General features: G+C 26.7%; 5 protein-coding genes across 9 annotated transcripts; 2 read left to right on the top strand and 3 right to left on the bottom strand.

The window, feature by feature from the left end:
- Positions 1 to 635: 635 nt before the first annotated feature.
- Positions 636 to 4,648, top strand: LOC130676251 (adenylosuccinate synthetase). Its single transcript, XM_057482374.1, has 6 exons — positions 636 to 1,105; positions 2,498 to 2,600; positions 3,150 to 3,513; positions 3,706 to 4,098; positions 4,186 to 4,442; positions 4,569 to 4,648. Exons 1-6 carry the CDS (start codon positions 911 to 913, stop codon positions 4,616 to 4,618), a joined length of 1,362 nt encoding a protein of 453 aa, XP_057338357.1. The 5' UTR covers positions 636 to 910; the 3' UTR covers positions 4,619 to 4,648.
- A 134-nt stretch (positions 4,649 to 4,782) lies between these two features.
- LOC130676255 (homeobox protein engrailed-2-A-like) lies at positions 4,783 to 6,199 on the bottom strand. The gene is made up of 2 exons (XM_057482380.1): positions 5,103 to 6,199; positions 4,783 to 5,012 (listed from the first exon to the last, which is right to left on the bottom strand). Exons 1-2 carry the CDS (start codon positions 5,679 to 5,681, stop codon positions 4,947 to 4,949), a joined length of 645 nt encoding a protein of 214 aa, XP_057338363.1. The 5' UTR covers positions 5,682 to 6,199; the 3' UTR covers positions 4,783 to 4,946.
- A 512-nt stretch (positions 6,200 to 6,711) lies between these two features.
- Positions 6,712 to 10,253, top strand: LOC130676253 (protein ARV1). 3 transcript variants are annotated; one of them, XM_057482379.1, is made up of 4 exons: positions 6,712 to 6,908; positions 9,072 to 9,206; positions 9,285 to 9,807; positions 10,117 to 10,253. In XM_057482379.1, exons 2-4 carry the CDS (start codon positions 9,123 to 9,125, stop codon positions 10,251 to 10,253), a joined length of 744 nt encoding a protein of 247 aa, XP_057338362.1. In that variant the 5' UTR covers positions 6,712 to 6,908; positions 9,072 to 9,122. The 3 variants fall into 3 exon arrangements, with proteins under 3 accessions (XP_057338362.1, XP_057338359.1, XP_057338361.1); XM_057482376.1 differs by having other exon boundaries at positions 6,714 to 6,937; XM_057482378.1 differs by lacking the exon at positions 6,712 to 6,908 and adding an exon at positions 8,818 to 8,953.
- LOC130676252 (dihydrodiol dehydrogenase 3) lies at positions 6,924 to 8,786 on the bottom strand. Its single transcript, XM_057482375.1, has 4 exons — positions 8,570 to 8,786; positions 8,327 to 8,494; positions 7,879 to 8,232; positions 6,924 to 7,786 (listed from the first exon to the last, which is right to left on the bottom strand). The coding sequence occupies exons 1-4, from the start codon at positions 8,639 to 8,641 to the stop codon at positions 7,412 to 7,414; spliced, it is 969 nt and encodes a 322-aa protein (XP_057338358.1). The 5' UTR covers positions 8,642 to 8,786; the 3' UTR covers positions 6,924 to 7,411.
- A 49-nt stretch (positions 10,254 to 10,302) lies between the features above and the next one.
- LOC130676249 (WD repeat-containing protein 37) lies at positions 10,303 to 12,632 on the bottom strand. 3 transcript variants are annotated; one of them, XM_057482371.1, is made up of 6 exons: positions 12,505 to 12,632; positions 11,934 to 12,357; positions 11,735 to 11,863; positions 10,909 to 11,656; positions 10,579 to 10,825; positions 10,303 to 10,444 (listed from the first exon to the last, which is right to left on the bottom strand). In XM_057482371.1, exons 2-6 carry the CDS (start codon positions 12,208 to 12,210, stop codon positions 10,319 to 10,321), a joined length of 1,527 nt encoding a protein of 508 aa, XP_057338354.1. In that variant the 5' UTR covers positions 12,211 to 12,357; positions 12,505 to 12,632; the 3' UTR covers positions 10,303 to 10,318. The 3 variants fall into 3 exon arrangements, with proteins under 3 accessions (XP_057338354.1, XP_057338355.1, XP_057338356.1); XM_057482372.1 differs by having other exon boundaries at positions 12,414 to 12,585; XM_057482373.1 differs by lacking the exon at positions 12,505 to 12,632 and adding an exon at positions 12,358 to 12,497 and having other exon boundaries at positions 11,934 to 12,139.
- Positions 12,633 to 13,260: the final 628 nt, after the last annotated feature.

Here is a 13,260-nt window from a genome sequence, read left to right as displayed (position 1 = left end):
ACAATGAAAAAAAAAAATAAATAATAATAATAAAGATGAGAGCCAGGCGAATAAAAAAAATAGAATCAGCGTTATTCCCTTTCATATATTATTGATACTAATAATTAAATAATTGTTTATAAAATATTTTCATTACTAATTAATTGAAATTTCACAAAAATTTAATATATTTTTTTTATTGCTCCATTTTCACTCTTTTGTAGACTTTGCATACATTTCGAAAAGCGCTTATAGTGTAAGAGCCAACTTGGCGCGAAATTTCAATATTCCATTTGAATTTATTCAAGTGACAAAAATCACATTCAAAATTAAAAATATAACTGAAGATTCTTGCTTGGACATACAAAGTTACAAAATTTTACTATAACAACAAATTTAAATGAAAATGTTTATATAAATCATTAAAATTTAAATATTAAACTTCCGTGAAAAAAAATTACGCTATCGCTCCTTAACTCAATTGATAAAAACGTAGAATTAGATTTGAATGTCATCTATTGATAAGATGTATAAATGTATTTTTGCTCTTGAAATGTTAATGACATCTATTGTAAATAAAAAAATTCAATATTTTATCTTGAACAGAAAGCGGATTTGCTTGTTTAATTTTTTAATATTTTTTATGGTTACTTTATTTCACGTAGTAGATGAGTGAGAGAGTGCTTCGAGTGCGGCCGTGTGATCGACTTGTACAATTGATCATACAGTAGCTTTTAGAATAAAAAATAATGATTTAATATACATATATATATTTTTAATAATAATTATTATTTGCTAGAGTATGCAGTGTTATAGATAATTATTTATTTAAATATCATAGATATTATTTTTTTATTATTGATATATAAATTTAAAATTTTTATATTGAGCATAAAAAAATTTTGAGAATAAGTAAATCATCCAAGTAAGCATGTCTACTGCATGTCCAAGAATTCAACATGCGAACGGGGAAGGAAATCTTGCATCACCCAGAAAAAAACAACGAACAACTCCTGGACAACTTGCTAAAGTAACCGTCGTCCTTGGAGCACAATGGGGTGACGAGGGAAAAGGAAAAGTCGTCGATATGCTTGCTGATGACGCTGATATTGTATGCCGGTGTCAGGTAATTTATTTATCTATAAAATTATAATTATAATATAATTATTTATTTATTTATTTTTATTTAATTAATATATTTTTAAATAATTATTAATAGTACAATTATAATCAAGTTTTTCAAGGTCTCATTAATCTGTATCATTTGGCTTCCTCTATTGTATAGCGCGTGACTTAGTAAACTATTAGATCCAACGTACTATTAAGTCCCGGCAATAATGTAGATTTATTTATTTTTTTTATTAGCCATTAAATTTTTATGTATGATGTAAAATATTATTCATTTGAAAATTGCATCAACAATTATTATTAATATACTACAAAAGTAGATAGTGTCATTAATTTTTAGCACTTGCTCTTGTTGTAGATGTGCTAGAAAATTTAAACGTCTACGAATGATGAAATAAGACCTTGGCAGTAATCGAGGTTGATATTTTTAGCATTTAACTTCTCACCTTGAAAAATTTTATATTTTTTCATTATTTTTTTTTTTTTCCTTTTTTTTTATCTATAACTATTGTTACTGAGTATACAAATACAGACTTGATAAATTTATTTTATCTATCGTCTATGTTAAATAAAATTTACTGTAAGCTCGTATAAAATAATTACATTATTATTATTATTTTTTTTAACACAGGATGCTCGACAGATTAATAGCATTAATATTATTATAATAATCTTATTACTTTATTTTTTAATTACAGCTTATCATTTATCTTGTTATGACAAATTAATCAATAATTTAACGCATTTTAATTTTTCATATCAATTGCTAATTTATTTGGTTTTTTTTTCTTCATACATTTATAACAAGAAGATAGTATTGTTATTGTCTGATGAAATACAAATAAGAGACACAAGTTGTATAGTTTATTTCAAAATTTTATAATATTAATAGATTATAATTTTATGTCAATTACTGAGAGGAATTTAAAAATTATAATTTAGATAGTAATGGTAGCCTTATCTACGAGTAATTTTTTCAAGACTGTACTTTATCAAACGTTAATGCGTGATAAAATTTTTATGTTAAAGTCTAACCGAAGTCTGAATTGTGTTATAAATTTTAAAGATTCATAATGAGTAATTTCATTAATAGATAACAATGTAATCAATCAACAATGTATTTATTTAATTAAATTTTTTTTTAATAATGTGCTTAAAAACAATCAAATTTTCATAATTAAAAATTTAAGTAAATATTTTTTATTAAGTTATTTATGTAATATTACAAATTTTTATTTTTATTTAGGTTTGATAATAATTTCATATTTGATTCTTCAATTACATTGTTATCTAATATCATCTTATCTTTATAATCATAAATATTTATGCACATGTGATGCAGTGTGTTGTGACTCATGTCATGTTTGAACAATACTAAGTATTATTTCAGGGAGGAAATAATGCAGGTCATACGGTAGTTATCAACGGCGGTCAATTCTTTTTTCATCTACTACCTAGCGGAATTATTAATCCCAGATGCAAATCCATTTTAGGTAACAATTTATTTAAATTAATGGGACAACTCAATTCACTTTTTTTATCATATACTTATCGTTGTATCAATAACATAAATTACAATTAGTCTTCTCTTTCTTTCTGTCATTAAATGAGACACGTACATTTCCCTATAAATTTTTTTCACAATAAATTAAAAAAAAAAAAATATGAAAGTCAACATAATTTAATCTTTATTTTTAAAATTAAAATAAAAATTTATCTATAAATTACTGTATGACGTTAATTTTAAAGAATTATTTATAAACTAACTCCAAACTTATTACTTATTTTTTAACAATGTCATGTCTAATGTCAATTAAGTAAATTGCCCAAGGCAATAAATTAAAATGAGTTAAAATTTTCATGTCAACGTTAATACATTTTATCGATTAAATAAATAAAAAACATTTTTATTTAAAAATAAGTTAGTCGACTATGATCTCGTTAATAATATCAACGAAATTAATTATTTATTAATAGTTGATAGTAATGTTGTATGTTATTTACTGATTATTCTTATTAATAAATATTTGAATTAATTGTAGGTAATGGTGTAGTGATCCATATTCCCGGATTGTTTGAAGAATTGGAACAAAATGAAGCTAAAGGTCTTAAAGATTGGCAAAATAGGCTCATTATCTCAGATCGTGCACACATTGTTTTTGATTTTCATCAACAAGTTGATGGTATGCAAGAAATGGAAAAAGGATCACAATCATTGGGTACTACGAAAAAAGGAATTGGACCAACTTATTCAAGTAAAGCTACAAGAAATGGTCTACGTATCGGTGATTTGATGGGAGATTTCGATAAATTTGCTGAGAAATTTAACACTTTGGTTGCAACGTATCAAAGAATGTTTCCATCATTGCACGTCGATGTTAAATCTGAGTTGGAACGATACAAAGGGTATTAAAATATACACACATAAATACATATATTTATAATTTTTTTTTATCGGTAATGTTATTTTAGTTTATTGACTTTTAATCTCAATGATGTCACATATTTTTAATTTAATCTTAATTACTCCGTTATTTTAATTATCTTTCGAGTGAATTAATTAAATTGATAAATTAAATGAATAAATATTAATTGTAGATATGCTGAACGAATAAGGCCACTTGTTAAAGAAACAGTACATTATTTACATACTGCACTTAAAGATGGACAAAAAGTTTTGGTGGAAGGAGCTAATGCTGCAATGTTAGATATTGACTTTGGTACATATCCATATGTAACAAGTTCAAATTGTAGTATTGGTGGTGTTTGTACTGGTCTTGGTTTACCACCATCAACTATTGGAGAAGTTATTGGTGTCGTTAAAGCATACACAACAAGAGTTGGTGATGGTCCTTTTCCAACAGAATTACGAGATTCAACTGGTGAATTGTTACAATCACGTGGTCATGAAATTGGAGTTACGACAAATCGTAAAAGACGTTGTGGTTGGCTTGATTTGGCACTTTTGAAATTTACTTATATGGTTAATGGGTCGGTATTAATATTATATATATTTTTTAAAAACAAGTTGAATCGCTTAATTAATTGTTTAAATAAATTTATTAATTTTTTATTTAGATACACGTCAATCTGTTTAACAAAGTTAGATATCCTTGATACATTGCCAGAATTAAAAGTTTGCATTGGTTATCGTTATAATGGAAAAGAAATTGATTATTTTCCAAGTACTGCTTCTGAATTAGCTAAAGTTGAGCCTATTTATGAAACGATTGAGGGCTGGAATTCAAAAACTGAAGGAGTACGTTCACTTGATCAATTACCTCCAAATGCTCGTAAATATGTACAATTAATTGAAGATAATTTAAACGTTAGAGGTAAATATAAATTTTTTTATTTATTTTATAAAAAATACATAAATATATAATTTGTATATTACAATTTTTTATTTTGATAATAATAATAATAGCTAAATTTATTTATGGTTTTTTTTTTATTTTCAGTCAAGTGGATTGGTGTTGGAGCAGGCCGTGAAAGTGTCATTACTCTCTGACGATTCAATATTGTTAGAAAATTTTTTAAACGCACCATTTTTAGTGTATCTTTAATAATAACAATAATAATAATTAAAATAATAACAATAATGGTGATGATGAATGTATTGATGATAATAACAATTAGAAAGAAGCTGATGCACGCACAATGTAATTTTAAAATGAGGCTCATTAATTGAGAGCCATCTGATATGATTGTTATTTATCAATTTAATTAATTGTAACATATTATTAATCATATTGATATTGCCTGTACGGCTATTGAAAATTAAACAAAAAAAAATTAACTTTCTAATTGAAAATATCACGTATTTAATTATTTTAAATTTAACTACTGGTTACTTGAGTTTCTCTTCTATCTCGCGCTCGACGATTTTGAAACCATATTTTTATCTGTAAAATCACATTATGCAAATAACAAACATTAAATAACATATTTATTTTATTTATACAATTATAATTATAAATTTAATCAATACTCACTCGGTTGTGAGGTAAACGTAAGATTGTTGATAATTGCACAACATCTTTACGTGATAGATAAGCATTTTTTTTATATTTATCTTCAAGGGTTTGCAGTTGAAATGAGGTAAATGGAATTCTCGGATGAGTCGCTGGTTTTCTTTTACAAATTTTACCGGCTAATGATTTTCTCGGCAGCTTTGGTGGCCGATAACGTGTACACTGAAGCCAAGAAAGATTTTTACTCGGAATTAATTCATTATTTTCACGAGGTAATTCACACTTATCATTAACTGATTTAATTAATTCACTTGTTGATGATATCGATGAAGATGATGATGCACAAACTGTTTCACTGGCAACTAATTTTAATTCTGTCCTCGACAAATCTCTATTGTCACCCGTACTCGTGTCATCAATTGATTGATTACATTCATAATGAAATTTAAAATTTTCTGGAGTGTGTATTCTGTTTTCTGTCAATCGCGTGGTGATTATATTTAAGTTTGGCAACTCATTGGTTTTACGTGAACTACGTGCAAGAATACGAGCAATACTAAAATCACTAGATCTTCTATTAGGTCTATGTGATCCAGACATTTTTAGGCGATAAACTAAAAATCTCAGTAAGACTACCCCTGGTTTATATATTTCGCTGGATCAAAAGCCTAGAAAAAGAAGGGATGAAGTACCATAAGCCGAGCGTCTATTTGCTCTTGTTGCTAAACAGTATCTATTTCGCGATGAATCTGAATTAAACGCATAGTTGCACATTATGACTATCACATTGCACAAGTTTGTGGGGTGATGCCGTCCATCATTTTGTTGGTAGCCCCCATACCTGCTCATTGTTGTGTATGCTCTTATACCAGTGTATTATCTCTATTGGGGTATCTACCCCAGGAGCCATAAACCGCCAATAATAACAATGTAATTGATACCACTGGCGGTTTCTTGGGATGTGATCCGCTACTGTTATTGGACACATCTCAATAGACCAGATGTCTCAGTGCAAGAGAGCTTGCATAATTCAAAAGCCACAGGGGTCATCTAATCCGTTAATATCTCTAGTATAAACATACAAGCTGCTTTACTTTGTTACTTTTTTTTTAAGCTTATTATTTCTTTTTTTTTTTTTTTTCTACCTCTCTTGAGTATTATATTATATATTTTTAATCTTAGATATGTATATTTATATTCGTAAATGGTTAATTAATATGAGTACTTTTATATCTATGTAAGCTTTTTAAGAACTAGATAATTTATGACAATAAAGTTAGCAGACATTTAATAATTTTTTTATTTTTTTTTTAACAAAGACATGAATATTAAAGAAATTTTGAAAAATTGCACATATAGTTTATCAAATTTTCGACATGTGTATTTTTTTAGAAATATTTTTTTTTCATTATTTTTCTGTTAAAAATTTTTTTTTTAATTTCAAATGTCTGCCAACTTTACTATCATAGATAATTTTATTTATTTTCATCAAATAATTACATAATTTATTTGATTAATTATACTAATTTATTTTTTATACAATAATAAAAGTAAGTAGTCATTTTTTTAAATTTAATTAAGAAAAGTCAAAAAAATAATGGAGAAGGAATTTTAAAAATAGATCCATGTATATTCAATATAAAAGATATATTTTGATTTATAAATTTCAACAGACGACAGAATTTAATAGAATATAATTCAAGTGCTATTGAAAAAGTTGTTTTTATTGAATGATTTTTGTAAATGATTTAAGGGAGATTATTTTCAAATATTATCTTTCTTTTTTTATCTGATCAAGTAGGTCACGAATCATAAGAGAGAGAAATTGTGAGTTATACAATGATGTCAAAGTAACGGTAAATATTTAAGTTTATGAAAATAAAAAAAAAGGTCTAGGCCTTCAAGTTTCTCTGAATGACAGTTTCATTTAATTTTTATACTATACTAATGATAATTTATCATTTTTAATTTAAAATTTAAATGCTTATTCTAAGTTAACCCCAAAACTCTAGATAATTTTTATAATTTAAATATGTTTTATTGATGTATAAATATTTATTACATTAATCAAATTATAAATGAATGTTTATACACTTTATTGCAAATAAATTTTTTAATAATACTGAAATAACCAGACATCCGACAATTATTTAATTTTTATAAATAAATAGAATATTTAAAAACAATTTTTGTTTTTAAATATTCACACAAAGAATTTTTAAGTCTTCGGTATGTATTTATCAAATTTTATTCCCAATAATATTCAATATGTTAATTAAAAAATTTTTAAGTACCCGTTGCTTTCACTCTTATAATTTATTGGCAAAAAATTAAAACGGATACTCAGGATGATCTCTAATTCCATCGAAGAAATCAAAGTCACATATTCTCGCAGATGGTCCTTGATCTAATTTATTCAATATCTTTATATCATCAGCATCTAATTCAAAGTCGAATAAATCAATATTTTCTTGAATTCTTTTAATATTAGTACTCTTTGGTATAGCAGCAATACCCCTTTGTAAAGTATATTTTAATGCAACTTGTGCTGATGTTTTGTTATGTTTATTAGCAATTTTAATTAATTCACTATTATCCATGATACTAGGAATTTTTTCATTCTTTCCAAGAATATTAACTAATCCTCTTGTACCTAATGGTGAATATGCTGTTACAGTAATACCCTTTTTTTTGCAAAATTCAACCTTTAAAAAAATAAAATATTTCAATCTTAATAATTTTATAAATAATATTAATAATAATAATAATAATAATCAAACAATATAAAAAAAATTACCATATCATTCTGTTGAAAATAAACATGCAATTCAATTTGCAAATTAGCTATTGGTTCTTTAGAGATAGAAATAATTTTTTCAATCTGTTTAACATTAAAATTTGATAATCCAATAGCTTTAGTTCTACCAGCTAATACTTGTTGTTCCATTTCTTTCCATACAGCAGTATGATCTGTACAAGTATCTATTTTTATTTTACCATTTTCATCCTTTGGATGTAAATCATCACCAACTTCTTCAAACGTAAATGGAGTATGAATTAAATATAAATCTAAATAATCTAACTGTAAATCATTAAGTGATTTTTTAATCCATTTTTCTACACCACCTGGACGATTTCCCGTTGGTGGTAACTAAAATAAATAAATAATATTAAGTAATTAATTTGCCTTCAATTGAATTATTAATTCATTAAAATATAATTATATATTAGACAAAAAGTATTGCCTTTGTAACAATAAATAACTCTTCTCTTTTAACTTTTCCGGATTTAATCCACTTGTTTAAAACTTTACCAATCACATGTTCATTTTCATAAACTGGCGCAGTATCAATATGTCGGTATCCAGCTTCCAAAGCATTCTCTAGTGCTTCTGATAAAACATTTTCTTTGGCCTAAAAAAAAATAATGATAGTAGCAATTTATTTAGTAATAACTATAAATTATTTAATTCTATAAATATATTTTACCTGCCATGTACCAAAACCCAATGCAGGCATTTTTTTTCCATTGGGTAACGTGATAGTAACTTTGGAAGCCATAGCAAAGTATTAACTCTTGTAGCTGTTGACAGACTGACAATAAATGAGGAATATTGTTTATACTGGTCTTTACTGAGTGTAGTGTCCGTGTAAAAAGGACAATCCCCACCAGTATATTATCTGTATCTTTGAAAGAAAAAAGTATTATGACCTTACTTTCACAAACACGTGAAGAATCAAGACTTTATAATAATACGTATTGAATTAATTGCAGAACAATTTAATAGTAAAAGTCACTATAGGAACTTGGAGGCTTAGTTTTTTTTTCTTTAAATAATAAAATTAATTGCTAAGCTGACTGACATAATACATGTTTGTTATTATTTCTTATTTATATTCCTTGAGAGAATCATTGAATCGTGAAGGAGATTTATCTCGTGTAACTGATTATTTTAATTGCTGATTATATAAAAAAAATTGTTTGTTCCAGGAAAAAAATAATAATAAAAATTAAAGAGCTAATGGAAAAATAAATTAAAAAATGTATACTTGCATTAATTGTGGAATTGAAGTTGAAGAACTTTATAGAAGATACAGTCCGAGTGTTTTAAAAGTTTTAAAATGTGTTGGTATTAATTTTAATAATTTATTTAAACTAATTCACTTAAAATAATTATACTAATCTATGATGATTATTTATTAGAGCAATTGCGGAGATTTGGCGGACAAGTACATCGAATATGATCCTGTAATTGTTTTAGTAGATCTTGTTCTGCTTGAAAAACCAGCATATCGTCATTTACTTTACAATAGTAATTTTCAATCATACTGGAAATTGATGGTCGTTTTACTTTTGGGTGAATCATTTAGAGCATGGTCGTTATTTAAAAATTATAAAATAAGTCAAGATTTAGATAATGATGAAAATTATATTCAAAGCAATAAATTTGATAGCGAACGTAGTTTTTACATTCTTCTTGCTCATACTGCGCTATCATTGAGTGCTTTTGTCCTTGTTGTGATAATTAGTACAGAGATACGATGGATTATCATGGGCGTACGACCGCACAAGTATAAAATATCTAATCTTTTTCATGCATTAATTGTTGGAGGATGTGCTAAACTTCTCGGACTTCTTGGTGTTATATGGCAATACGTTGCTCCAGAACTATTTTATATTCTTATTCATGGTTATACTATGCTATGTCTTTTAACCGCATACTCAGGTAAGCTCTATATACTTCAAAATAAATAAATATTATTATTAAATTATGCAATAATTCTTTTACTTTTATATTTTATTTAAATTACAATTTTTATTTACTGATTGTAAAATCATAACAAATAAGTTACCTCAAATGCTTAACTATTACAAATTCCAAAAATATGCGTCATATATTATCTATTGTTTTAAATATCGCATAATTATTTCAATTTGATTTATATTTTTCTTTTGCCATAAAATTTTTTAAATTCTTATACAAATTTTTTACAATCATATGATAAAACATTTTAAATTTCACTATAACCCTCAGTTATCTGCGAGAGTGGAAGGACTGGATCATTAATTGGATTATCTAGTGGATTAGTAGCATACAACTATGTTTCCAGTTTGATTTCTTGGTTTCCATTAATAATTACAAATACTACAATAACGGATAATGTAACATAATATTGTTAATCATTTAATAGACAGTATTAAATCCAATAATTATATATATATATGTATATAAATATTTAAACATCTTTGAATGGAAGAACATTCCAGCCTAACACAAGCCGATCAAAACCACATGAAAATAAATTACATACGGCACCGGGTTCTTCTGCCCATGCTACTGCACATACCATCCTTCGATGACCCTAAAATATTTATTTAAATAATTTATAATGATGTAATGTAAAAGTATTAATTAATATAAATAAATATTTTTATATTTTGTTTAATTAATTTTTTGTAAGTTAAAAAAAAAATATTTTGTTAAAATAAAACATACTCGTCTACTTGTTCTTGGAAGCCGAGCAAGCCTTTGTCCACTAAGATCAAATAAACGAATTTGTCGATTATCATGAGGAATAGCAACTACTCCATTGCTAGATACTGCTAAACGATTAGCTGCACTGTCACCACGAATTGTAGCAAGTGGACTCCTTATATTACGTAATTCCCAAACCTTTACGCTACGATCGTCTGAGCCAGATACAATTTTATCTTCTCTTGTAAAAACTGCTGATGTTACAGCTCTGTAAATTAAAAATAAATAATTATAATAAAATTTAACACCGAAACTAAAATGATAAATTTATTTATTATAAAAATTTCTTACTCAGTATGTCCTTGAAATACGGATACAGAATGAATAGGTTCTCTAAAATCCCACAGTCTGAATGTGCTATCACGACTTGCAGTAACACATAAACGTTGTAGATGGTGAGTAGATACATAAGTTAATTCCTGATCATGACCGCACAGAGTGTGAATAACTTCACCAGTTTCAGTGTCATAAAGATTAGCAGTTCTGTCCCATGATGCTGTAACAAGTTGATCAGCACCTGGTAGCCAGTCAGCAGCCATAACAACACCAGTATGACCTATTAATTCACGTACTGGTGTTCTCAATGTTGGTAGTTCTTCATTATCATCACCAAGACAGGATGCATTTGTTGGTGTACGATCAACAGACAAATCTTCAGATGATGAGTGTCGTTTAGCAACATCCCAATTAACTGCTGCTTGCCAAATATGAGCTGTACAATCTCCACTTGCTGTAAGTGCTAGGTCTATTGTCGGATGAAAACGAATTGAATTAACAGAACCACTGTGACCAATATATTGAAGTAAACAACGACCACTGTCCATTGCTATAACTCGTGCCGTATGATCTGCTGATGCTGTTGCTATAATCGGTTGTCCTGGACGTCCAACACTTACTTCCCATACACCATCTTTGTGTCCTGCATACTGACGTTGCATTGTGCACGTCATTGTTGGATTTTTAAAACTAGATACTATTTTGCTCGTTTGGGCTTTCAGTTTATGTGAAGCTTTTATTTTTTGAGCGGAACTAGGAGTACCTAACAAAATAATAATAATAATAATAATAATAAATATTTAAATTTAAATATAAAATAATATTAATGAAAAGAACTTACTCTTTGGTTTAAGTGGATTTTTTGAATAATCAGAATAATCTGGAAAATCACCTAGTGGTAGACTGCGTTCACCTGACCCATAGCATTCACGCTCAAGTCTTTCGTTCAAAGCATCAATTTTTTCTTGCACTGCAATAGAAACTTGAAATAAATAATTAATTAAAGATGGTATGAGGATCATTTCTTGGCCATCTCTTACACCCGATGTTCTCCAGGTAGACCATCTCGAATTCTTTTTGGATTTGTTGAAATAGATCAAATAAACGTGAATGTACAGCAGGAGGGATTGAACTATCCTCAAAGTCTGTTCGAAAGTTCAGGTGATGAAAAGCCATGGGTTGAAGTGGTGTTGAGCCACTTTGACTCAGTTGAGACTGTAATTCGGTGTCCGTACTGCTTTGTACCCTGGGTATTGATATACGTTTGACTTTGCTATTGGATTTAGTGCCAGTGGATGTTGGTGGTTCGCCAGGCATTATGTGTCTTTAGAGTGTGCTTTAAACGGCTTTTAATATTTTATTTTTGTCATGTAGCTAATACATATAGCTGCTATGTGCTATGATCATCCATGCATGTGTATGCAAACAGCGAGTGATGATTTGAATTCTTAAGCAGTCTCTCACCTGTAAAAATCAATGTTTTTTATACACTGACAACTCTCGGTTCATAGAATACTAACATTATTTATAGTTATTGATAAATTTATCAAATAGTTAAATCTTTTTATTATTAACTTTAATTTATTTATATAATAATAAATTTTATTTAACCTGTGTCTGTAATTGTACGTTCAATTACACAATATTTGTCAAAACTAATTGTCAAAATGACGTACTAATTTCCTATCACTTCCTATAGCGTTCTTGAGTTTCAGCACCATCTGAAATTTCTTATAACGGGTGTATATTTTAAGTTTCAACATTATAATTTTATTTTTATATTACACATTCTAAAAATATATAAAACATTTAAAACCTCATTTATAATTGTTTTTTTTTTCTATTTAATCAATATACATTTTTAAAATATTATTTCATCTTAAAAATTTTTTTTTAAATTTGAAATTGCAAAATTTAGGTTTGATTGTAAATAATAATAAAATTTTTTTTTTAAGCTTCAAAAATCTTGATTAATTATAATGATCCTGAAGTTAGCAGACAATTAGTAATTTTCAGATTTTTTTTTCAACAAATCAATTACAAAAAAACTAAAAACTAAAAATATGCACATGTAGAAACTTTAAAAAACTACAAGTGCAATTTTTCTAAATATTTATTTTTTTTATAATTCATCGTTTAAAAAAAAATCAAAAAATTATTAGACGTCGGCTAACTTCAGTATCATTAATTATAACAGTCATCATTAATAAAAAATTTTAATTCCATTATTTTTTATTTAAATACAATTTAAAAAAAAGAGATAAAGAAGAATTTTTTTTTTTTTTTTTAATAAATAAATTTATTTTTAAATTGTTGTTAATGTTTGAAAATTATTAAATAATGTTTTAAAAAATTAAGCAACAATTC

The sequence above is a fragment of the Microplitis mediator genome, chromosome 10 (genome assembly GCF_029852145.1).
Source record: "Microplitis mediator isolate UGA2020A chromosome 10, iyMicMedi2.1, whole genome shotgun sequence".
Taxonomy (NCBI): domain Eukaryota; kingdom Metazoa; phylum Arthropoda; class Insecta; order Hymenoptera; family Braconidae; genus Microplitis; species Microplitis mediator.
The sequence above is the reverse complement of the archived record's forward strand: the minus strand, read 5'-3'. Positions and strand labels throughout refer to the sequence as shown.

What these genes read in the sequence shown, in the direction of transcription:
- LOC130676251 (XM_057482374.1), top strand. Translation starts at nt 911, where the DNA reads ATGTCTACTGCATGTCCAAGAATTCAACATGCGAACGGGGAAGGAAAT. An exon ending in GAGTTGGAACGATACAAAGG is followed by an intron (nt 3,514 to 3,705) that starts GTATTAAAATAT and finishes TATTAATTGTAG; the next exon opens with ATATGCTGAACGAATAAGGC. An exon ending in AGATAATTTAAACGTTAGAG is followed by an intron (nt 4,443 to 4,568) that starts GTAAATATAAAT and finishes TTTTATTTTCAG; the next exon opens with TCAAGTGGATTGGTGTTGGA.
- LOC130676255 (XM_057482380.1), bottom strand. Translation starts at nt 5,681, where the DNA reads ATGTCTGGATCACATAGACCTAATAGAAGATCTAGTGATTTTAGTATT. An exon ending in TACGTTTACCTCACAACCGA is followed by an intron (nt 5,013 to 5,102) that starts GTGAGTATTGAT and finishes GTGATTTTACAG; the next exon opens with ATAAAAATATGGTTTCAAAA.
- LOC130676252 (XM_057482375.1), bottom strand. Translation starts at nt 8,641, where the DNA reads ATGGCTTCCAAAGTTACTATCACGTTACCCAATGGAAAAAAAATGCCT. An exon ending in AGTTATTTATTGTTACAAAG is followed by an intron (nt 8,233 to 8,326) that starts GCAATACTTTTT and finishes TATTTATTTTAG; the next exon opens with TTACCACCAACGGGAAATCG. An exon ending in ATTTTCAACAGAATGATATG is followed by an intron (nt 7,787 to 7,878) that starts GTAATTTTTTTT and finishes ATTTTTTTAAAG; the next exon opens with GTTGAATTTTGCAAAAAAAA.
- LOC130676253 (XM_057482379.1), top strand. Translation starts at nt 9,123, where the DNA reads ATGTATACTTGCATTAATTGTGGAATTGAAGTTGAAGAACTTTATAGA. An exon ending in TTTTAAAAGTTTTAAAATGT is followed by an intron (nt 9,207 to 9,284) that starts GTTGGTATTAAT and finishes ATTATTTATTAG; the next exon opens with AGCAATTGCGGAGATTTGGC. An exon ending in TCTTTTAACCGCATACTCAG is followed by an intron (nt 9,808 to 10,116) that starts GTAAGCTCTATA and finishes TATAACCCTCAG; the next exon opens with TTATCTGCGAGAGTGGAAGG.
- LOC130676249 (XM_057482371.1), bottom strand. Translation starts at nt 12,210, where the DNA reads ATGCCTGGCGAACCACCAACATCCACTGGCACTAAATCCAATAGCAAA. An exon ending in GTATTTCAAGGACATACTGA is followed by an intron (nt 10,826 to 10,908) that starts GTAAGAAATTTT and finishes TTTAATTTACAG; the next exon opens with AGCTGTAACATCAGCAGTTT. An exon ending in TTCCAAGAACAAGTAGACGA is followed by an intron (nt 10,445 to 10,578) that starts GTATGTTTTATT and finishes TAAATATTTTAG; the next exon opens with GGTCATCGAAGGATGGTATG.